This window comes from Gossypium raimondii, chromosome 5 (assembly GCF_025698545.1).
Source record: "Gossypium raimondii isolate GPD5lz chromosome 5, ASM2569854v1, whole genome shotgun sequence".
Taxonomy (NCBI): domain Eukaryota; kingdom Viridiplantae; phylum Streptophyta; class Magnoliopsida; order Malvales; family Malvaceae; genus Gossypium; species Gossypium raimondii.
The window spans coordinates 21,459,070-21,483,992 of record NC_068569.1 but is presented as its reverse complement, the minus strand read 5'-3'; the positions used below and the strand labels follow the sequence as shown (position 1 = coordinate 21,483,992).

At 30.5% G+C, this 24,923-nt stretch overlaps 3 protein-coding genes across 4 annotated transcripts; all 3 read left to right on the top strand.

The window, feature by feature from the left end:
* Positions 1-448: 448 nt before the first annotated feature.
* LOC105769862 (uncharacterized) lies at positions 449-4,629 on the top strand. The gene is made up of 3 exons (XM_012590799.2): positions 449-759; positions 2,092-2,172; positions 3,846-4,629. Exons 1-3 carry the CDS (start codon positions 601-603, stop codon positions 4,248-4,250), a joined length of 645 nt encoding a protein of 214 aa, XP_012446253.1. The 5' UTR covers positions 449-600; the 3' UTR covers positions 4,251-4,629.
* A 1,702-nt stretch (positions 4,630-6,331) lies between these two features.
* On the top strand, positions 6,332-10,455 carry LOC105769878 (uncharacterized). 2 transcript variants are annotated; one of them, XM_012590822.2, is made up of 3 exons: positions 6,332-6,539; positions 7,167-7,811; positions 10,060-10,455. In XM_012590822.2, exons 2-3 carry the CDS (start codon positions 7,255-7,257, stop codon positions 10,127-10,129), a joined length of 627 nt encoding a protein of 208 aa, XP_012446276.1. In that variant the 5' UTR covers positions 6,332-6,539; positions 7,167-7,254; the 3' UTR covers positions 10,130-10,455. The 2 variants fall into 2 exon arrangements, with proteins under 2 accessions (XP_012446276.1, XP_012446275.1); XM_012590821.2 differs by having other exon boundaries at positions 7,160-7,811.
* Positions 10,456-16,505: 6,050 nt separating this feature from the next.
* On the top strand, positions 16,506-17,910 carry LOC105770724 (light-harvesting complex-like protein OHP2, chloroplastic). The gene is made up of 2 exons (XM_012592045.2): positions 16,506-17,064; positions 17,614-17,910. Exons 1-2 carry the CDS (start codon positions 16,622-16,624, stop codon positions 17,726-17,728), a joined length of 558 nt encoding a protein of 185 aa, XP_012447499.1. The 5' UTR covers positions 16,506-16,621; the 3' UTR covers positions 17,729-17,910.
* Positions 17,911-24,923: the final 7,013 nt, after the last annotated feature.

Below are 24,923 nucleotides of genomic sequence, written 5' to 3'. Positions count from 1 at the left end.
TATTTTCAATATTTTATATATATAATAAATAAATTTAAATAATTATATATTACTTTTTAAATAAATATATAATACATTACTTAGTATTTTAAACATTTTAATTATTTATTATATTTTCAAATAAAAATTATTTTCTATTCTTATCACATTTCACTTTAAAAATATTGTTATAGTTAAATCTAAACACATATCCCACCAATAATTTTAATCTTACCATTATAATAATCAATCTCACTTTAATGGACCTAAATTTCCTAGAACCATTGCTTACGTATCTCACTCGTGCGGTATAGCTAAGCTAATGTATGAGGCGGCCTAAACGGGCTTTATATGAGTGGCCCAACCCGATCGCATGCATTGCCGTGAAGTGTCTCTCAAGCCTCCTGCTTCAACCATCATCTCATTAAAAACATGTATAAAAACGAAGCGAGCTTTCTCTCAAATCTTCTACCACAAACCACAAAGTACAAAAAAAAAAAAAAGAAAAAAGAAAGAAAAAAAGTTTAAACAAAATGGAAAGGTGAAAAATTCTCTTTTCATCGATCGCCAAAAAGCAACCGAGAACCCCTGTCGATCGCAGGAGAGAGGGAATCGGGATAAATGGGGAAGAAAAGGAAGTCGATAGCGACGAGCCTCGATGAGGTTGATCGGACTATGTACGCCTCCTTTTGCAGCGCCGCTAACTCCTTGTCTCACCTTTATACTCAGACCATGAATCAGCAAAAACTCTCCTTCCAAGCTGGCAAACGCCATGGCCTTGTATAATTCCTCTCTTCATCTCCAGATACATATACATATACATATACATATACATATACATATACATATACATATTTACACATATTCCTTCATTTTTGGGTTATTTATTTGCATGCAATCTTAGCTTTATGTACTTTTATATCTGGGTTTTGCGTTTTATCGCGTGTCTATCTTTGAGCGGCTCAAAGTTTATTATTTTGATCAATCAAGCCTGATTTTATTATTAAATTTTATATTTTTAATGCGAATATGCTTAGGGGTTTACTGGTTTGGAATAAATTTATTAGCTCATTGTTTGCTTGCGTTTTTGGATATATTGCATTTGTGTCTCTGTGTGCTTTACATGGTGTGCATTTTGTTTTGGCTGAAAAACCTAAATGATAATAATATATTTTTGTTTAAAGAACAAATGCAGTTGCCGATATGTTGTGCATTTAGCAAAGAGTGGAACTGATCGCTTGAGGATGCTTATAAGTCATGGTAAATTTGAGTTGAGCCCATCTTTGGTGGGAATTGATACATTTAACAAGGGGTTTCAAATTAACAAAAGAATTTCCCTTCTCCTCTTTCAGCTCAGTACTCGCTAATTGCAACGATTCAGCTGGAAAAATGCTGGAGTCTATGAATCAGATTAGGTTTTCTTCCTTGTTTAAGGATAAGCTTAGTCTCTGCTGCCTCATAAAAGTGAAGCTAATGAAACCATGATATTTTGTCCTCAAGTATATTCCTTTTAGAGCTTGAACCTTGTTAGCCACCAGGTCATGTAACCAACTAATTAGAACCTGTTCCAGGGGTTTTGATTTTAAATTTTTAGTGTTAATAAATGTGATTGAAATTTAGGGGGTGTACCGGCAGCTTGACAGTAGCTTATAAATCTTTGGTAATGTCAGCTCACTCATATGTGCTCAGACGTACTTTAGAATCATAATTCAATTTGGAAGTTTATCTTCTAACAAGGACTTTGGATGTCTTTTAAATCTCTGGTAAAGTCAACACACTCATGCGCTCAGACATGCTTTAGAATCATAATTCAATTTTGAAGTTTATCTTCCAATGACGACATAGTATTTCTTATAAATTCTACTCTTCCCTTGTTAAGAGCAAGGGTCTATGCTTTGTTCACACAACATTGAGCGTAAATCTACTGAGTTATAAATTTTCAGCTGTTAAATTATTCGTTTTATTTTGTCAACTTGCTCAATTAGTCATCTGTAAAGGGCTTCTAATTGCGAGTTAGAAGTTCCGCTAATATGGTTATTTCATATTTTCAGGAAAAAAATTTATTAGTGGATTTGGAAGTTCTCTAATAGAATTATTTGAACTTGTTTTCAGGAAAAAATCTATCAGTGGATTTGGAGACAACAAGAGGGAGGATCAAGAGTTACAACAATGGATATCCTCAGTTACCTTCAGGTTTGTCCTTCTTTGAATGTTGTATCTCATGACAACTTCATCTAAGTCTTCCTCTCAAGATTGAATGACATACCCCTTTTTCTTTGTTGTTAATATTTTTGACATTGAATGACAAAGTACTTCCTCTTTTTCTCTGTCAATTATGTTTTTTTACAGTATTTATCATGCAGAACTCTCTGGTCTGTTAAATCTTTATCTGGTTGTAATTCTATCTTAGACTCTTATGAGAAGATAAACAACATTTGAATCAACTCATGCATGCTTCTTATTTCTATCTAAATGATTTTGCAGCTAGTTTTGGGTTTTGAAAAATAGTAGACAAACTTGAAAGTTGGAAATAAACGTTGTGCAGTACTACTCTTTTGACATTTGTTTAAATTGTTTGGAAGTGGTGAGATGCAACGTTGTTTTTTGTTTTATTTGAAGGAAAATTATAAACAAGGAACAAAGAAAGTTATCTAGACTTGTATAAGATCTTGTTGTTCCCTGTACTTGGAGGAGACAATTTAATCTAGTTGCACGCAAGTTGGTCAATGCTGAAAGCATGCAAGTCTTCCTTGTTGCAATAAAATAATGACATGGGGAAGTAGTTTTAAGAATCTTGGATCCAATTTTGCATGTTTTTATGACTAATGGTACTAGTACTAGTTTCAAATTTATTGCATTGATCTCTGAGATGTGAATATTTCTGCAAATAAAACAAAAGAGCCTTGTACCTTTGTAATAAGCTTTGGTTGATTTCCTGGGTCTTCACAATTTGGTGAAATCATTATTTTCTATGATTTTGGTTTTGAACACATCGATATGAAATTATTATATTGCTTTATTTTGGTTATTCGTCCTACTCAATCATAGAACTCTTTGTTAGTACTTGCCCTAGGATATTGACTTAACTGTTATAGAATATAGAGGTGACCTTAGTCATAAAATATGCCACAACCAGCATGCTGATTCAGTTTTTGTACTTTGGCCAAGGATGTTGGCTGGTTAGAGGTCTCTTTTTACACTAAAAAGAACACTTATAGATCAATGACTCATGAAGTAAGATAGCTGCCATTACAATTGCGAACACAGAACATGAATGTGCAGGGGCAACCTCCTTTCAATCTGTTGCTGTTAATTCTCTCCCTTGCATGTGCATCGTCATATTACACTATAGTATTCTAAAATGTAGTAGGTCATCTATGTTGTTCAAGTGTCAAAATCAAGTGCTTGTACAAAGATCACTGCTATAAACAGTAACTTCAATATATTTACTGCATATTAAACAACAAATCTGTCTTTGTTTAGTTCTCATATTTTGCATCAGAAAGGGTGAAAGACTTGCAAGAGTATTATTATGTTCTTCGGTAGTTAAGTTTGCACACCAATCAACTAGATGCCAAATGTCCTTGAGTGACATCAGTATTTAGTACCTTGATGGTGAAACGCATTATTTGCTCTTGGAAGCAAAAATGGTTAGTTTTGTGATCTAATTTTGGCCTCTAAAGATTTTTGCAAATGCTAGTATATTTGTTTCGAAGATAGCAAGGGTTGGTTCTCCCTTCTGAAATGTGGGGATCTTTTTGTGATCCTTTCGGCACGAGTTACCCTTGTGTGTTTTCTGATCCTTCCTTTTTGTGATAACTTCTATCATTTTCTGAAAATCTGAATATTGTGTGATCCGCTTTTAGAATGAACTGGACTATGGTGAAGAGCCATCAATGTCACCTAGAGCACCAAGCCAACAGCAGCATTCCCAGCCTGCAATGCAGTTCATGAATACCGGTTTCATGGTCTCTACAGGCTCATCTGGCCAAACTGCTGTGCAGGGAACTCGCCCTGACCATTGTGATCAGCAGTCCAAAAATTTAGTGTTCTCAAATGCTTTATCAAGTCCTGTTCGTCGGAGTCTCCAGCATTACCACATTGCTCAAGAAGGCTACTGTCCTAATGGCGGCCTTCCTTCAGGAAATGGAGCCAGGAACAATGAACCTAGCTTTCTCCAAAACCAGACTAGGGATTCAAATCCTCTCAGCTCTAATGACTCCTCAATGGACATGCATGCCGATAGTCCATCTCATGAATCTACCTACTGAGAATGCAAGGTAACTTCCTTTTGAACCCCCAACGATTAACAAGATCAGGAAGGGCTTTTGGTGCATCACCATTTTGTTTGTCGCTGCTGTTACCCAAGTAAAGAAAGCATGACATAAAGATTGTTAAACATCACACAGAAATAAAAAGCACATTGGCACAGGTGACTGGTTGAAGGCGTTTGAAAAAGATTAGTGTAGTGTGTTGTCTTTGTGCGCGGTTTGTGTTTCAGTTCTATTTGCTTGGAGGGTTTAAATTTCATAGTAAAGCATTTTTTGTTCAATCAAAATTCAGCTACTTTTTTAAGGGGAAAAAATATTTCGAAGGGCTTGTTAAAATTCTCTCAAATTTTACTTTATAAGAATTCCTTGTGATTGCTTATTTGGATTTGATCATTTTGTTTCTGTAGAATCTTTGTTCTAGCTATGAAATCCTACAACAGCCTTATTATACTTTGATAACTGCTTCATACAAAACAATTTTAAACATGGTTTGCGCTGAAAAATATTTAAAATATCTTATAGTATAAAGAAAAAAACTTGTACAAAGTACAATGGCCAAATAAATATTCTAAACTATTTTTTGAACAATTTTAATAATTTAATTCTACGATATTTCACACACAGTTTTCTGTTTTTGGGTTGAAAAACTTGTATTCAATCATTCAAAAGTATATTTGTAAAAGTCAGTCAAATAGCATAGCGGTAAGAATTTGATGATGCAACGATAACTGTGACAAATAGCCATAAAAAAAAAGTGGGTTTACAAAATAATAAAAGAAACAAAACTATGCATAGTTCCTTTTATTGCTTAAGACCATGTCTGCCTAGCACTAGCTCATTATTAAAACCATTATAGCTAGGAATATGTGGCTATGGCTTTATTCCACCAACTTTAACCTTAATCCGCCTTCCTTTGACCTCCATCAACAAAGGGTCACCAGGGCAATTAAACTTCAAAATAATTTTGATTTTTTTAAATTTAATAATAGGTATGGATGGAATCTGATTAGGTATGGATGGTAACTGATTACATAATTATACCATTTTTTTCTTTGAAATCGATTAACTTATAAAATATTTAAATTTAATTATAATATGTGTCAATATGAGTATTTAATATTGAATCCCAATTGAATAGGAGTATCTACCCAACAATCAAGTTTGCAATCCGAAATTAGAGTCATTTTAATTTTTCAAATTGTATATGAATTCAGGAACTAACAAAGACTATTTAAGTAGTTCAAAATTCGCTGTTCTTAGAATGGAATGCTTTAAATTTATTCGAAGCCTTGTTGTTCAAATTTTACAATAACAATAAGATTAACCATCTAAGACTTGGTTGATAAAAGTTAAAAATTTTCATTACTGATTAAGACTCAACAGCAATGTTATTATAAACAAACAAAGCCAATCTTTCCTTTATTAGGTATAATAACTTTTTGACCCTCCAACTTTATAAAAAATTATTTTAACCTTTCATTTAAAATTTCATCTTTTTAACTTTTTTGTTTTTGTCAAATAAATCAAAATAGATAAAAAGTTAACCCTTTTTAACTTTGTTAATGTGACATGGCGTATACGTGGATTACCATATAGATGACAAGTTAATATTTAATTAATTTTTAATATGTTATTAACGTGGTAAGTCATGTATATACCATATCAATAAAATTAATAAATATAAATTTTTATTTATTTTAAGGTGTTTTGATAAAAATACAAATTTAATTACTAAAATAATCTAAAATATATAAAACACTAAAATAATTTTCTTACAAAGTTAAGAGGTCAAAAAAATCATAATCCCTATTAATTATGAGTTTACCTTTCCAACACACAATTTCCCATCATATCTTTCTTTCTTCTTTTTTTGATTTTTTCTCTTAAAAGATCCAAAAAACAAATAAGAAAAAATGGGACCCACCGCTAATCGCTATCTTCCGCCGTGGATGTCACTATCCTTATCATTCACTTAGAATTATTTATAAAAATTATTAATAAATATGATTGATTCAATAATTTAATATATATTATATTTATATTTAAATTATTTATATTTACAAGGATTACTTTAGCAACTAAACATAAACGCTTTCTTTTTATTTCCCCCGACTCTAATATTTCTTTTTTTTTTCTTCGGCTTTTATTTTTATTTTCCTATTTTGCCTCGCCTTTTTTCAAAATCTCGTCGATTAATTCGTACGTTCGCCGCGATCGAACATTCCGGCGCCGCCAATTTTGATTTTCTTGAGTTTCTTCTACTCTTCAGATCCGTTTAATCGCCATCAGGTAAATTTTAAAGCTCCTTTTTTTATCTGATTTCTTGTTTGTTTCCCGAGAAAGTGAAAGGAAAGCAAATCATTTCATTTTTTCTCCTTTTAATTTTAGATGTTCACTGTCATCTTCTATGTGTTCCATTTTTAATGGTTTCACTTCAATCAAACAGAGAGCACTGCTTTAAGCTGGCCCTTGTTACATCAAAAGTAGACAGATCTTAAATCACTAAATTTTTTTATTTTCTATTTGCCATGGATGTTCTTAAGAGTTTCTCTATATTTATTGAGTGTTGCTGTGAGCTGGTCCAGTGTATAAAATACTAACTCTGTTGATTTTTTTCTTTAGAGCTTAAAAACAATAAAATTAATGCATTGAAGTTTAAATAATTATTTAATAAATTCATGGATATTAATTATGTATGGTAGTAAATTATTTAAAGAGGATTGACATTGTTGATAATTTTAAGGAATTCAATAGTTATTATGTCTGCAATAACTTTTGGTTGCTTCGATTTGCACTTCCTTAGTAACTACATATGAAATTTAAGAGCTTTGCCTTTAATTGATTGCTAAATTTGATTGTTTGGGAAATTTTCATAACTTTCACTGACTGTGAGATATGGATGGATGAAGGAGTTAGGGCTAGTTTGCTTCAATTTGTTGTAACTTGAGGGTTGTTGAAAAGAAAAACAAAGGTGTTATCTGGTTGCCCCAGATGAGAAGAACTCATGTTATTGACAGTAGAAGGAGGAGGGTTCTTCAGTTCTTCAGTGTCTGGGTATAGCAAGGGCTTGGCCCTTCTTCTCTTGGGTCAGAAACACGAGGACAAGCCCATGAGAGTTTCGCCGTGGAATCATTACCAGTTGGTGGACCAAGAATCTGAACCTGACCTGAATCAACTGGCTTCCATCAAGAACCGGCTCTCCCGAGGGTGCACCTCTTTTGTCTGCTTTGGTCGCACTTCCGCTGGACTTGATGCCGCATCGGCTTTGAAAGTTGGCCCTGTTCAACAGCAGGATGTCTTGCCGGAACTTCATGTTTTGGATAAAACTAATGATCACGCAAGTCAACTTGATGATGGAAATAGTAATGTAAGAGAGATTGCCCTTAAAAGTAGTTTGAAGAAGCGACCAATCAATACTCTCATTCCTGTTGAGGATGTTAATGACCATGAGGCATCAGGGGACAAGGATGGTGATATCCCTAGTCATCCAGAACGAAGAAAGGTACAGTGGACGGATGCTCATGGTAGTGAGCTAGCTGAAATCAGGGAATTTGAGCCCAGGTACGATAAATTCTGCTCTTAATTAAGGTTCTAGGGCAATGCAGTAACATTTTTTTAAAGTTTATATGCTATCATGATATGTTTTCTGTCTTAGTTTATGTGCATGTTGAACTTACACTTCTCATTGTTCTATAGCTAGTTATTAAGGGAGTTTTGAATACTTAATAGCATCCCCGATTCTATGGACACTCATGCCCCATGGGTCGTAAAATAGTGTGATCATTCACATATCAAAATTTTCTTGCTTGAGAAAATACTAAAACTTTCTCTGAATTCTGCTGACACCCATTGCAATTTGTGTAATACTATAAATCAAAACAGCTTTGTGCAATCTTATTTTGATACATAGTTTTCCTTCAAAGAATGGTAACAATAGAAAATTTGAATTTGGGGTATTTACTTCTTGAACAGTAAAATAACATGTTGGAAACTTGAAATTGGATCTGAATGATGTTACAACATGCCCCATAGATATGAATTGGACTTCTCTGTTGATGCTAAATTTTGTCAAACTTTGGGTTGGTTTCTTGGTTGTAAATGTATAGGAAGCCTTGCTACTGGTTGCTTAGTTACGATGCATGAGTGCATACTGCATAGTTCCTGGTTCATGATTTACATAGATCTGATTTTAGAGCATTGGTTCTCAAATATATGATCTTTTGAGGTTATGTAAGAAGCCGACACATATTTTTAGGCTTTCAAAATGTGATTAACATGCCCTACTCCTGTTTGAGTTATCATTTGAATAAATTGAGTGGAATGCATCATTATTTCCTAGTAGGTGGTAATTTGTGTTATTACGATGAGTAATGACAGCCTTCAAAAGCATATAGATGAAAGTAAATTTTCTTGGGACTAAAATATTTTAAAGCTTAAGAAGAAAATTATTAGAAATGCTAAAGTTGTGGGCATACTTCTGAGTTTTTACTCAAGATCACTGAGATTATTCTATGAGGAAAAATACTCTTTTTTTTAATAAGTACTCTTGAATGTATCACTTGGGTAGCTAATATGTCAACTTCATTATATAGAAAAGATATTGGATTGATCATGGATCACTGAGATCACTGTGATTATTCTATGAGGAAAAATAATCTTTCTTCTTTTTCTTTTTATTAAGGAGAACGTACTCTTGAATGTATCATTTGGGTAGCTAATATGTCAACTTCATTTATAGAAAAGATATTAGATTTATCATGGATCTTGAAAAGTAAACTCAAAATTTGAAAGTTTTAGAACTTTTTTCAATAAATTTTATGTGATGTTCAAATTTTTACGTGTACTTTGGATTTAAGTAGTAAGTAATTTTCATATCAATTTTAATTGGTCATCAGAAAGCAACTAAACAGGAAGACAGCTGATTATCTTATTTTAAATCCATGCAAAGGGGTGTTTGGTCGGTAGAGATTGAACATTAATTACATTTGGAGTTAATGGTTTTTCTATGTGTGAACGCCTTTAAGTTGTTCAAGGTGTTGTGATACATCAATGTTGGATCACTGCTTGCTTGTCATTGATTACAGTGTACGGTTGGTATATCAATGGTGCATTTATGTTTTTGAGGACTGGTCCATACTGAAAATGATAGAGGACCAGACAATTGTGTTATAAAACGTACCTGTGTTTTTGGAGGAGCTTTCCCTCCTGGATTACACTTTCATTTAGAATTCCAAGGTATGCACTAGTAAAATATACATGCATACTTAATACATATATATCCCCTTAGGTTTTAGTTGAGTTGTTGAATGTGATTTTGTTATTAGATGCATGTCAGCATGCATTTTTGGAATGGTAATATTGTCTTCTTATATAGCACTAGGCAGATAATCACTTAGCAGTCTTCCTTCATCCTCTGTTTTTTTTCCCAAGTATTTTGTCAAAAGACTCGCAAGAAATGTGTGCATTGTATGCCGTTGGCATGGCTATTTTAATAAGTAACCTACCAGTTTTCCTTTCAGTTCCTTATTCCAAAACTGTTAAATATGTTATCCATAGTGCACATTCGTTTGGTTTGCAGTAATTCCATAGCCAGGTATCGCTTCTTACTTCCTAGATGGTGAAGATCCTAGGTTTCTTGTTTATTTTTATTTAACTGTTCAAATAGCCTCCTTGTTAGTTCTTCTTTTCATGTTTTTGCATGCCAATCCCTCGCTCTTTCAGTCTTTATTCACTTTTTTTCTTTTTTGAGTCTATCATAAGATTACCTTGAACTATGGTGATGAAATTGTACGTTTCTGTCTAATGTCAGTGAAACAGGTGGATCGGACGATGAATTTGATAATGGAAGTGAAAGAAGTTGTTCGTGTACAATTATGTAGTTTGGGTCATATCTTGAGTTGAATGATGCATATGTCAGGTAAAAGAGGTTAATCTTGGAAATGTTCAATTGAATTTTGGGCAAAGAAGAAGCAAAATGTTTTTTTTTTTTTAATTGTAGAAAAGGAGCCCTCTTTCTGGGCCACCTTAGTTGGATTGATATTTTTGTGTCTATATTTAAATATTTAATAATTTGATGTTTCATTTTTATCATCTTTCCCAGGCTTTCAATTTGTTTCTCTAGTACTTTTACTTGTTTACTTGACGCTCTTCTGATGTTTTAAGATGTAGCCGGTTGGTTATCCAATTAAAATTTCCGTCTGAGTCATCACCTTTGTTTTTTTTAATGTGTAACTTAATAGTAAAGAGGTGGTTTCAGGAATTTTCGAGGTTCCACGTGTATTATTATCATTGTGTAGGTTTGTGTGGATATATTTTCCAAGTCTATTCCGGTTCTTTGAATAGTTTAGTTACTTGGTCATACATATATGAATAGTTAAGTGGATATGTTTAAAAAAAAATTCAGCATCGTCTAATAATTTTTTGAGTAAATTTAGTTTTTAATATTTAATTTTTTTATTAATTTGGTCTTTATTTTTAACCTAATTTGAGTATTGATTAATTAAATCAATTTTAATGAAAATATCAATTAAAATATTAGATTTATGTTGGCATGGCAAATGTGTGGCAATCTTTATGTATTATTTGGACATGGCAATACTTGTTATGCTCAACATTTTAATTTTTACTCAAATTTTCATCAGAAAACAATGATTCAGTTTTTTAAAAGGTTGAAGATTAAATTTAACTAAAAGAATAAGATTAATTTGATAAAAATATAAATGATAATGATTAAATTTATTATTGTTATTATTTTATAGAATAAAAAAAACACTTTACAGATTAATTTAAAATGTTGCAATGTTAACTTTATTTTTCAGGTATGTCAATAGTTTTATCCGTTTGGAGGTTTTCGTTTGTAAAGTTTCTTTTATTATATTAACCATTTAACAACCTTTCTTCTTTCATTATATTAACCGAACTCTTTTTATCATTTATATATATATATATATATATATATATATATATATATATATATTCGATGAATTCATTAATTTCTTTTTATGATCAATATTTTAACAATCATATTTCATGTTTCATTTATATAAATCATGTATATTAAGTTTAGAGTAAAACAAAAGGAAATATTTTATGTAAAAAATTTAATTATTAAATATATTAATATAGACAATATGTAACACCCCTTACCCGTATTCAATACCGGAATAGGGTACGAGACATTACTAAAACACATACACTTGTAAACGTATTTAACCGAGTTATAAAATTTCATCTAAATTAAAACTTTCAAAATAATTAACATGCTCCTATAACTTTTCACAGTATATCCTCAAAATGTTATAATCATAATAATTAGGTCTTACGAGACCCGATACATACTCATGCAATTCAATGCTTCATTTTTATTTCCTTCAATTCACAATTTCTCATGCTCACGATTTAGATCATATCACTAGCAATTTCCATTTAATTAACATACAATTCAATGACATCAAGTTCAACACTAATACGTATTTACCATTTAACTCAATGTTTATTGATTATACAATTCAATAACACATTTATGAAATTCTCAATTTTGCAATGAAAATATCACTTTAGCTTGAATAACAACATCGTCCTGATATAAATACACTACCACTTATCCATTTACTTTGATTCTTTTGGGCCCATTTGTCACTTACCATCCTTAATCAAATTAGGGAACGGTTACGGAAAATTGAGTACTTCACTTTCATTTTGCCATAGTATAACTATGGTCTTATGTATGATCACTTATCACTTGTCCCTGATCAGATAAGTGTAGCTAGGCTACCACTTATCACTTTTTCACTTGATCAGATAAGTATAACACTTATCACTTTTTCACTTGATCAGATAAGTATAACACTTATCACTTTTTCACTTGATCAGATAAGTATAATACTTATCACTTTTTCACTTGATCAGATAAGTGTAGCTAAAGCTACCACTTATCACTTTGTCACTTGATCAGAAGTACTCAAATCCGGCGTTCCGCTTAATTTGATCATTTATTCGATTTTTCACATTTTTATTTTATTCTCATTTCAAAAATAAATACATTTCATCATACATTGTATAATTCATGAAATTAACATTTAATCATTAAATTTCAGCCATATGAACTTATTATTTCATTATCTTTCCACACTTGTTTCTATGCACATCACACAAGATATAAGCATATCATTCAACCATAGTTGCAAGCTAGTGTATTTAAACATAACTCTTTTTGGAACTAACCACACGATAAACCATTTCAATGCATACCTTATAAATTTAACGTGGCATAATCTAGCCACTACTTGGCCAAAGCCTAAGCATATACACCAAATATGTTAGCCAAATACACGTATAGCATAAGCATTATAAGCATGGATGAGCACAACATTTATTCATGTATCAGACTTACCAACATGTGTTAATTCATAAACCATTAATGACATTATTTCATGCCAAATCATATACCGAATATACCATACACACATACTATGAAACTTTTATTTTCACACATGAGCTTAAACCATGACCAATAATGCACAAATATAAGCATCATTTCTATTTCATCGTTTATCAATTAAAATCAAGCATATGACCAATTATACACAAATCATTCATATATTTCCCAATTTTTCCTCCTCCTCTCCATTCCACATCCTTAATGTGTATAACACACTTAAACAACATTAGCTATAATTTCACTATTCACTCACATGTATATTTAAAACTGTTTATCCGAGTCAGAGTCAATAAATTATTTTTATCCGGAGGTACAGAGCTCCAAATTAAGATCCGTTAATTTTCTCTGAAACTAGACTCACATATATTCATAAAATAAAATTTTCAGAATTTTTGGTTCAGCCAAATAGTACAGTTTATTCTTTAAAGTTTCCCCTGTTTCGCTGTCTGACAGTTCCGACCACTCTTCACTAAAAATTAATTATCTCATTGTACAGAATTCAGATGATGTTTTTGTTTATTTCTTATAAAAATAGACTCATTAAGGATTCTAACCATATAAATTATAACTCATAATAATTTTTTTACAATTTTTAATGATTTTCCAAAGTCAGAACAGGAGAACACGAATTCATTCTGACCTTCTCTCACAAAATCTATTATATCTCATGATTTACAATTCCATTGCTCACACCTTTTCTTTTATAAGAAACTAGACTCAATAAGCTTTAGTTTCATGTTTTATTCATCCTCTAATTCAATCTCTACAATTTTTGGTGATTTTTCAAAGTTACACTACTGCTGCTGTCCAAAACTGCTTTAGTGCAAAATGTTGATTTCCATTTTGCCCCAAATTTCACAGTTTATACAATTCGGTTCTTTCTCAATTAACCCCTCAATTGATATAATTTTCTAAATTAATACTTTACCTAGATATTATAAGTTGTTACAAAACTATTGAAATTCAGAATTTACATAGAACTCTATCTTCAAACTCTTTTACTATTAGGTCCCAAACATTCACTTTCTATTCAATTCTTTCAATAAAATCAGCATATGAACAATTTAAAGCTCTAATTTCATGCTAAATAATCATACAATTCCATCACATATTCATATCAACTTTCAAATTCTTTCATAAAATCAAAACTAATGAATTTAACAAGTGGGCCTAGTTGTAAAAGTCATAAAAATACAAAAATTTTAAGAAATAGTCAAGAATTGAACTTACTTGTAATAAAAATATGAAGAACCAGCTTGAATAAGCCCTTCCATGGTGTTTTAGCTGATGAGAATTCAGAAAAATGAAGAGAAATCTAGATAATTCCACTTTGGTCCTAACTTTTTTAAGCAAATTTTGCAATATTCCAATTTTTCCCTTAATTCTTCTTACTTTCTTGCTGATTTCATGCCTTTGCCGTCCAGCCCAAATAGACCTTGAGTCTATTTACCTTTTAAGCCCTCTTCCTTTTATCATTTAAGTTATTTAATCATTTCCTAAAATTTTGCATTTGTTACAATTTAGTCCTTTTTGTTCAATTAATTATCGGAACTTTAAAATTTCTTAACGAAACTTTAATACTAACTTTTTAACACTCTATAAATATTTATAAAAATATTTATGGCTCGGTTTAAAATCCCCGAGGTCTTGATACCTCATTTCGATTCTAATTATTTTAATATTTATTTCTAGTGCACTATTCACTATTTCAAAAATTTTCCTAACTTCACATTTAACTTATACTTACTAAATTAATAATATTTTCTACCCATTTGTCGAATTTAGTGATCTTGAATCACCGTTCCGACACCTCTGAAAATTTAGGCCATTACATTTTTTTTTCTCGTCGGATTTGTGGTCCCGAAACCATTGTTCCGACTAGGCCTAAAATCGGGCTATTACACAATATTTTAAATTAATGCGCTAAAAATATTAAATTGATTCAAAATTTTATCAGTATAATTATATTAATATCAATCTAAATGAATCTATTAAAAATATACCATTTGTCACGGTTTGCGAAAAAAAGAGACTTAAAATCGTTAGATATTTTAGGTAGAATTCTGGCAAGTGTTAATTGGACCCTCTATAATTACTTTCTACCATTTTTTCCTGGCAATACTTTTTGTTCTAATTTTATTCATTTTTTATAAAATATATTTTAAGTTATTTATTATAAATATTTTACTTGGTTAATTTATTTTTAAGATATTTATTTAATATAATAATAGATTTATATAATTGTATAATTAGTTAATAAATTAAAATTTTAATTAATATACGTAATAATATGTATTGTTTTTAGAGTTAATATGTATTGTTTATAAATATTATTAAGACATATATATAAATAATATACCTATACACACTTTTATTAAATGCATCTCCTAGTCCTACTACTAAATTTAATTTTACTATTACATTATCATTGAAATAGATAATTTAATCGATATTGCTGTTTTAATGATTTAGTCTAGTGGTGCATCCAAATTTCTCTAAATTCTTTAAAGCTCCCACAAATCCTAAGAAAAAAAAAATGTTTGAAGAGCTGTCACAAGTCTAAGTAGAAAGAATTGATAGTCTTTAAATAATTTAAATTCTCCGGAGCTCCCTCAATTCAACAAATTAATTGGAGGGGAAAAATTTGAAATCAAAGTCCAATGATCCAAAGGAATCTCCAAACACAAACCCAAGATTTATTTAGAAAAATAAAAATTCTGAATTCTAATAAAAAAATAAATTTGGATTTAGTATGGTGGAGACTCTTGAAACGAGGGGCGACAACAGGGGCAATGGACTTTGGCCCCCCCCCCCCCAAATTGGTAATTTAGTTTATAATCCCTTTTAATTTTGTGAAATCACAAATTAATTTAATGATAAAATCACACTTAACCCTCTAAATATTTATTATTCATTTTTGTTCCCTAAGCCAATTTTCTAGTTTCAACCTTTCTTGAAATAATTAAGAAAAGCAAAAAAGAGAATTTTGATTATTCAATAATTTGGTTATATCATTTTCTTGGGTCTAAACTTGTCAACAACTCTGTTTGAGTTTTTTTTTTATTATCCAAGTTAATTTTTGAACTTAGCAATTGTTATCATGTTGGGGTTTGAACTAGACAATTGTTCTCACATTGGGGCTTAAACTCTTTTTTTTTTTGCCTACGTTAGTCATTGAACTCGATAATCACTCTTACATTAGAATCTGAACTTGTCAATTATTTCCAAGTTCAAAGACTAAAAAAAGTTTAAGCCTAAATGTAAAAATAATTACCAAGTTCAAGCTCTAAAAAATGATTTTACCACTAATAATTTTCAAATACTAACCCCCCCATTTTCTAATAAACTAAATAGTTGCATATTCATCTCATTTAAAAAATTAAACTAAATAATTATGGAATAATATTTAGTATACTATCAATGTAGTTTTTTACTTCACAACTAAAGTTCAAAGGTTGACAAGTTTCTTATAGAGTTCAATAAAATATTAAAAAATAAATATTTTAAAAATATATACATGATAATTTTTAAAACAACTTATAAAATGAAAAAATATATATAATGCTGATGTATCAAATATTAATCTAATAATTATTCTTTATTTAGAATTTTTATTTGTTATTTTTCATGGAAATTGTGTGCACATTTTAAGAATATGTGTTAAACATTTTTATATTATTTATTTCATACTATTTTATCTCATGTATTTATAATAATAAATAATAATTTTATTCTATGTAATGGTCTCATGTCGAAATGGACAACTACACATACGTTCAAAGCCATCTGTCCGTTGAAACTTGGCGACGCCTTATCCACACACCCCACTTCTAAGTTCTGACACAAATCTCAACCCTGTAAGATCATAAAAAGTACACACAAAAATCCCCAGAGTTTAGATAAACCAAGAAAAAACAACCACCTAATACTAATGTCTATGGCAACCTCAATCTCATGTCTGAAAATCCCAAACCCTTCTTCTGCTTCACCTCCATGTTCCTCATCAACCTCATCTTCGACCAGTTGTAGATTGTCTGTACCACCCAAGCCTTATATTGTGACGATAAGAAGTTCTCAAACTGAGGGTCCTTTGAGAAGACCTGTGGCACCTTCTCCACCACCTCCTTTGAAACCCGTCCCACCTTCTTCTCCCTCCGCTTCTCCTCCGCCACAACCGACACCTCCTTCTTTTTCTTCCCCTCCGTCTCCGCCGCCTTCAGCGGCAGGTGTTGGGGACCAGAATGTGATCACTTTGGAGTTTCAGAGACAGAAGGCAAAGGAGTTGCAAGAATACTTTAAGCAGAAGAAGCTTGAGGAATCTAGTCAAGGGCCTTTCTTTGGGTTCCTTGGGAAGAATGAGATTGCTAATGGAAGGTAAATGGAATTATTATTTATGCCCTTTATTTTTACCCTTAATTTTGCTTTGTCTTAATTAAGAACCGAGTGAACAACAATTACATTGGTGCGGATATGTTATTTGCCATCTTATGGAAGTTTTGAGATTTGGGGTGTGTGGATATGGATTTTATCAATCATATTCTTAAAATTTGATTTCAAAACCTTATAAATCTGTTTGATAACTTTAGCAGAATAGCCATAGCCATAGCATATGAGTTATGAGCACATTGCTTGATATTGAGAAAATAGTTCATAGAACAGAAGTGTCCACTAATAACGGATTTTGATTGAAGCAACCAAATATCTTCTTTGGAAGAAGATATATATATATATATATTATATGTATGTATGTACATGCCAACACAGACACACTCTAAAACTTGAACTTTCTTTTCACATTTTTAAGCATTTTCTGTTTAGTTTGTTATTGCATTTAACTTGTTCTAAAACCCTTATCCTTGCTGCTTGTAATGACATACAAATACTTACTGTTTGTAATTGATTTTGGGGATGTTGGTGTTGCAGATGGGCAATGTTTGGTTTTGCTGTTGGGATGTTAACCGAGTATGCAACAGGCTCGGATTTTGTCGATCAAGTAAAGATCATGCTCTCGAATTTCGGGATAATAGATTTGGAATGACTCTTTTTCTTGTATACCACAATGCTGCTGCTATTCATACTTTATGATTTCTGTAAGTTATATCAAATGTTTTGTCTGCAACTTTTTGAGCAAGTTGTTTGCCATTCTTGTTGCTTCACCAATCAATTATAACAAGCTGTATCTCAACAATTTGCTTGGATTTCAAGTCATCAAGTTCTTCATTTTGATGTTTGTAGCTTTTTTCTGCAGAATACTAGCCACCTTGCTTGTAATTTTAGTTATGAATTGCTACAGGAATGGGCACATTTCATCATGTTTACACCACATTAAATCAGTTAGTGAGCCCTCTGATTGTGGCATTAATTTGATTATGAAGTAATTAAGTTTTTATAACATTTTGAATAGCTTCTTATGATAAAATGTAAAAAGGCTAGGAGAAACTAGTTAATTCGATAGGTTAAAGAAAGTTTTGGACTGAACCCCAGTGTTTGGTTCATTGGCCAAGGGTGTTCACAGCTATCGTGAGTCCAAGTTGGAGAAATTGCCTGCTAGTGGTGTGGCAGGATACCTTAATATTTTATATATATATAATAAAAAAGTTTCATCTCAGTGGGAAAAAAAGGGCAGAGTAGCACCAGAGGAAATAGGTACAAGTTACCATAATGAATGATGAAAAACTTCACAATAGACATAAATTACACATCAAATAGACATAAAAAATGTTTCTTAAATAACTTCTTTTACAGAAAAATAAAATCCATATGATTAGAGGAAAATACGAAAAAAAAAATAAAAAAACAAAAAAAACAAAATTGCAGCATAGTATCATAATCAATGGTCTGTCATGAAAGGCCAAAAATAACAATATCATGCAACAAGTTGGCAATTTTAAAAATCTATTGTGAAAATTTTGAATCAATGCCTCGGGGTGCTTGCTTCCAACAGGCAAAAGAGATCACACAGTTGTTGAACTATTTCAAAAATTCACAAAGTTTGTTCAACGGCTAAATATTCCATGATCCATAGTTGAAGTTGTAGGATGTAGGAGATTATAAGATAAAAATGTAGGGTTGATTGAATCCTTACTTATCAATGTCTACCAAATATGATAGATTCAGGTTTAGGTCCTGTTGCTCAGGGTTAAGGGTAGCAGCAGCAGTTTAGAAGGTGAGAGGAATGAGGATCCTCCCTTCCCAATTGCTGTCTGACAGATGAGACAAGTTAGCCAAATCAGATAGCTAACACCCTTCATGTGGGATCAGTATCATGACTTGGCAACATCCTATTGGACTGTTTTCTTTTTCTACATTTTATGATGAAGCCCCTCGTAATACCCCGAAAATTACTACAGTAATAAAGTAGGTACCCTTGATATAGTAAAATAAGGAAAATGGATGAATTAGGATCAAATTGAAAAGGTAAAAAATTTTGAGGGACTAAATCATAATTTTACAAAATTAAGTAATAACTCAAGAATAAAATTTTTAAAGATTATAAAGGGCAAAATGGTCAATTAGAAGAGAGAGAAATCCAGAAGGCAATGATGATGTTGGTGATATTTTAGATTAATTAATTAAATAAATATTAGTTTATTAATATTTTAATGAGATATTTTATTATTTTATTATTGTATTTAATATATAATGAGAGAAAGATGAAGAATTATCATCATCTTTCCCATGCACCAACGTGAGAAGAAGAAGAAAGAAAGAAAGTTTTCTTTTCTTTACAATTTGGTCCTTTCACCAAATCCTCACCATTTTCACTTAGAAATCAAAAGAATTTCCATATCCATCAAGAGAGAAAGATAACAAGGAGACTATGGGGAGCTAAAATATCAAGTTAGATTTAAGAAATAGAACATGGAGGAGAGAGAAAATTAAGTTAAAGTTTGAAACTAAAAGGGCGAGGTAAGAAAATCAAGATTTCAATATATTTTTAAGTTTGATATTATTGAAAAAGCATGGAAATGATGTTATAGTAGATTTTTCTTATATAAGGTCTTATGTTCTTGATATGTTAGTGAAGGAAATAAGTGTAAAAGTGATGGGAAATATTATAGAGAAAGGAAAATAGGGAGTTATAAACTTAGTAATCAACATCTTGCACTAAAACAGTTTTGGACAGCAGCAAAAGACTAACTTTGAAAAAGCACCATAAATTGTGGAGATCGAATTAGAGGATTAAAAAATATGGAATTAAAGCTTATTGAGTCTAGTTTCTCATAGAAGAAACGGTGTAATTAATAGAATTGTAAATCATCAGATATAATAAATTTTGTGAGACAAGGTCAGAATGAATTTGGGTTCCCTTGTTCTGACTTTGGAAAATAATTAAAAATTGTATAAAAATAATTGTGGGTTAGAATTTATATTTTTAAAATTCTTAATGAGTTTATTTTCAATAGAAAAAAACGGGAACATCATCCGAATCCCGTACGAGGAGATATTAATTTTTAGTGAAGAAGGGTTGAAACTGTCAGACAGTAGAATAGGGATGACTTTAAAGAATAAATTGTACTTATTGGATAAACCATAAATTCTGAAAGTTTTATGGTAATAAGATATGTGAGTATAGTTTCATATAAATTTAGTGGATCTTAATTCGGAGTTTCGTAGCTCAAGATATAAATAATTTAGTGACTATGACTCAAGTGGACAGCTTTGAATGAACATATAAATAAATAGTGAAATTATAGATAATGTTACATATAAGCATGTTATATACATTAAGGATGTGGAATGGAGAAGAGGAGGAGGAAAATATATGATTATTCAACTAGCATGATTTTTCATTAAAATGGCTAATTTGCATGTTTTAGGTTTAGGGACTAAATTGAATAAAAGTAAAATTTTAAGGGTAATTTTGTAAAAATGTCAAAAAGTGATCAAATTGCATGAAATGAATTGTTTTATTATTTATATTAATAAATTGAATGAAATATTAATTTAGATCAAGATTGGGTGGAAATTTCAAGGAAAATAAAAATTACCAAAATGTCCCTAAATTTTGGTGTTTTTGCAATTTAGCACAGTAAGTTCGTATGAACTGTATTCTGTATAATTTTAATTAAAGTGAATGTTATTTGGTGATTAATATTATATAAATATGTGTTTTCTTATTGGAATTGAATTGTTATTGGTAATATGTATAATTATTAGATGCATTGAAATGATTATCGAAAGCTAGATTGGGTTGGAAGCTTATCGAAGATATATCACACTATCCATTGGTTCTATCGGTAATTTTGGATGACTTGATTCTGGTTATAATGACATATATAAGTTAAATTGGCCAATGTTAGCTCATTAATGTTTTGATTTTGATTGGTTATAAATATGAATGCTTGATGAAATGAAATGTCAGTAAATTAATTTGTAAACTCCGATAATGCTCTATAACCCTATTCTGACGATGGATATGAGTTAGGAGTATTACACCCTTCTTAAGTTCTGTTTGTCATACGTTATCTTGCATTGCAGCTTCTAAATTCTAAAATGGCAAAAATGCTAGTGGTCTGCATATTCCAATCTTAACTCTTCAGTTTTTCCCATGGAAGTGTTAAGGGGATTGCACTCTCAAGTTTCAGCTATTTGTACAACAATGACAAGCACAATTCAATGATCAGGGCTTCTAGTTTCACTATTATTTCCCTGTTTGATGATATCATAAAGCACATGATATCATCGATGCATGTGTTGCAAACAATTTTGTCGGCAAAGGAAGTGCTGGAAAGAAAAAAAAAGAAAAAGATTCACTAAAATCTTTGATGCTCTCATTCTCTACTAGCTTGGCTAGAGTGTTGAATAATCTAAACTAGACAGGACCAAGTTGGTTGTTTTATATGATCTGAGTTGCTTTTTACCACACTTGATCCAAGTAACAAGAATTTATTGAAGGTTGATGGTATTATTGCCCTTAATTCTGTGAGCAACTGATGCAAGTATAACTTGAAAAATGGTCAATTCTATGGTAAGAAAATGATACAAAAGATAGTTGACTTGAAGAAGGTTCCGGTTTGAAATATCAGATCTTGGGAGTGTGAAATTTATGGCAAAATAAATAATGATATTACAGAAGTTGGATCATCCCAATGTAGTGAAGCTTGAGGGACTACAGGTAATGGAGCATAAAAGTGAAGAAGTTTCGGTTTGACATATCAGATCCTGGGAGTGTGAAATTTATGGCACAAAAAAATAATGATATTACAGAAGTTGGATCATCCCAATGTAGTGAAGCTTGAGGGACTAGCAACAACAAGAATGCAATGTAGTCAGGGTTCTACAAATAATGGAGCACAAAAGTTTAGTCACAATTTGTTTAGGAACAGTAACTCATCCCAACTTTTAAATAGGGGGATAAACGCGCTTCAGAACACTCAAATCCACGAACTCTTGCACTGGCAACAATGCCAATGCTAACCGAGCTAAGACTCAATCGACAATTATAATAATAATTTTATATTTTAATACTATTATTTAAGTTCATAATTAAGTTGTCATTTTGGATAAAAAAAATGACTAAAGAAAGTGCTTTTGTACAAAGTTGCATTATTATGTGGGTATTTTTGTCCTTTTATATTCTTAAACAAAATCAATAATTTAACACAATAAGATTAGAACCTAAGAAGTTATTATTATTTTCTTTTGATAGTTAAGGGTGGAGGTGGTGTTGTTAAGGATTGAACCCAAGTTCTTATGCCACAATATAAATGCTCTTACCACTAGGCCAAGAGTTATACTATTTATACTATACAAACATGAATTCTAATCATACCATATAGCACGATAAGTAACATAAAACAATATGGAAAATTATTTAGTACACTGTTAGTAGAGTTTTTAGACCCCACAAATAGAGTAAAGGGGTTGATAAGTGTCCTATAGGGGTATAGTAAAATATTTAAAAATATTTAAAAAATACAAATACATGACAATAGGCTAGTTAATTGCTTAGCAAATGCTACAGAAAGAATGGGGCATTAGCGTTCATTGTTAGTCTCAACCTCTTGATTTTGCTTTGAATGCACTACATAAAGACCTCAACGGATTATTTACTATTAAACTAATTGTTATGTAATAGCCTGTACTGTTCTTTTTTAAACAAGAAAAAAATACATTTTTAATGAAATTAAAAAAAAGTATATTTAATACTAATCCAAAACAATGAAATAAATAACATAAAATAATGCAAATATATGAAGGGGCTCAACCCAGCCTACAACAAATTTTACATGCCAAATTTATTTAAATATACTTTAAATATTATTATGATAAAATTATAATATGCGGCATATTGTAAATTATTTTAACAATATCAATTAGACAAAATGAAAAATTAAAATATGAACAATACATAAAATAAATGAGTATTATGATTAAGCAATATTTTTATAAAAAATAACAAGTATTAATGAAATAGTAAAAGTGTACCTTCAAAAATATAAAATGTAAGTAATATTGATAATTAAAATTTGGGTGTAGAGTTTCACGCATCCGAGTTCAAATGTTTTAGAAGTTTAAATCTTCGAGTATTCTTAAATTAAATTTATGTTTAGTTAATTTGATATCATGATTAGGAGTCTGATGAGAGGGATAAGGTATTCCTTTAAAAGAATAACCCTAAAAATAATCCATTATAAACTTCTTAAAACACAAACAAATATATAAAAGTTATTTTTTGAACTTTGTGGGGATGATAATAAGCCACGCCAACCGGGATAGCAGGACTTGAAGTGAATGTCTCAGAGAAAAATAGAAATAAATTTACCGACATTGTACCAACTACCAATTGACCCGTCCACTTCATTTCAATGTCCTGCCCATATGTCTTTATGGATTATCATCACGTGCAATCAATTTTTGGGTTAAATAATTGTTATACCTTGATTTATTTATTTAAAGTGGTAAAATAGTTTTATTCTCAACGTTTAATTTACTTGTTTGATATATTTTGTATTTCTTTAGTAGTTGTATAAATAAATAAAAATTATAAACCTATATTTATCATAAGTAAGTTGCATTTAACTTCCAAATTATTTTATATTATTAAGCATGTCCATATTATATTTAAAAGGAGAAAGATCTATTCATTCATAATCTTTTTATTTTTGTAAGATTAATATTTTAATAATCTAATTACCATGTTTCATTCTTATAAATTGTGCATATCAAATTAATTATAAGTTAAATTTGTAATTATATATTTTATGTTAAAAACATTTTAACTATTTAATAAATACTAATATATATAATACGTTTGATTAATCAGATAGAGATTCTCACCCATTTAAAATTATAAAATTTAATTAAAATACCCAATACAATTGACGGAGGAAAATGAATACAATTGTTGTATGTTATTATTATGGGAGGAAATATAATTGTTTTTTTGGTTCGGAAACATTATTTTTGTTTTAAGAGTGTAAGTTGTTTATGAGCCGAGTCACTCGAAAAGTGGAAAGGTTTTGATAAAAATATAGATCCAAAAAATAGATTTGGACAAAATCAAGCTCATTTTCTAAATAGGTCAAGCCTCGAGTAAGCTTTTTGGGCCTGGCTTGATCTGACCTAAATTTGCAAAAAAAAAAATTACTGCTTTTTTTTATTACTTTTTTTTCATTATTTTGCTATCATTTTGTTATTATATTGCTATTATATTGTTGTTATTATTTGAATATTATATATTTATTATTTTATTATTAATTTTGCTATTATTTTAGAGATATTTACATGTTAAGTTGCACTTATCTTAGTATTATTTAAATTAAAAAAATTATTTGCTTGGAAATATTTATTTTAATCTTTTAGTGTATTTAATATATTATATTTTAAATTTAATTTTATATAAAATATAATGTAAAAATTATAATACAGATAATTGAACTCGAGTTTTAATATTTTTATTCCAATTGAACTAAAACAAAATTTTAATCTTATTTTTTTTGAACCGGAACAGATCCAGAAAACAAGCCTACCCAGTCCGGCCCTGTACAACCCTAAAAGAGTGGATGTATTTAATATGGTTGCGTACACGTTACGCAAATAATGTTATTCTAAAAACCGGGCTCCACCGTTCACATGCACGCACTTACAAGGTAGATCATCGGTTGGTTCATTGCGGCCGGTAGTAATATTTTTCCACGGTAGGGGTTGCTATAAATATAATAATACAAGTTAAATGATTATAAACACTTGCAAAAATTCAGATTCAGTAGCTAAAATGTTGTTGGAGA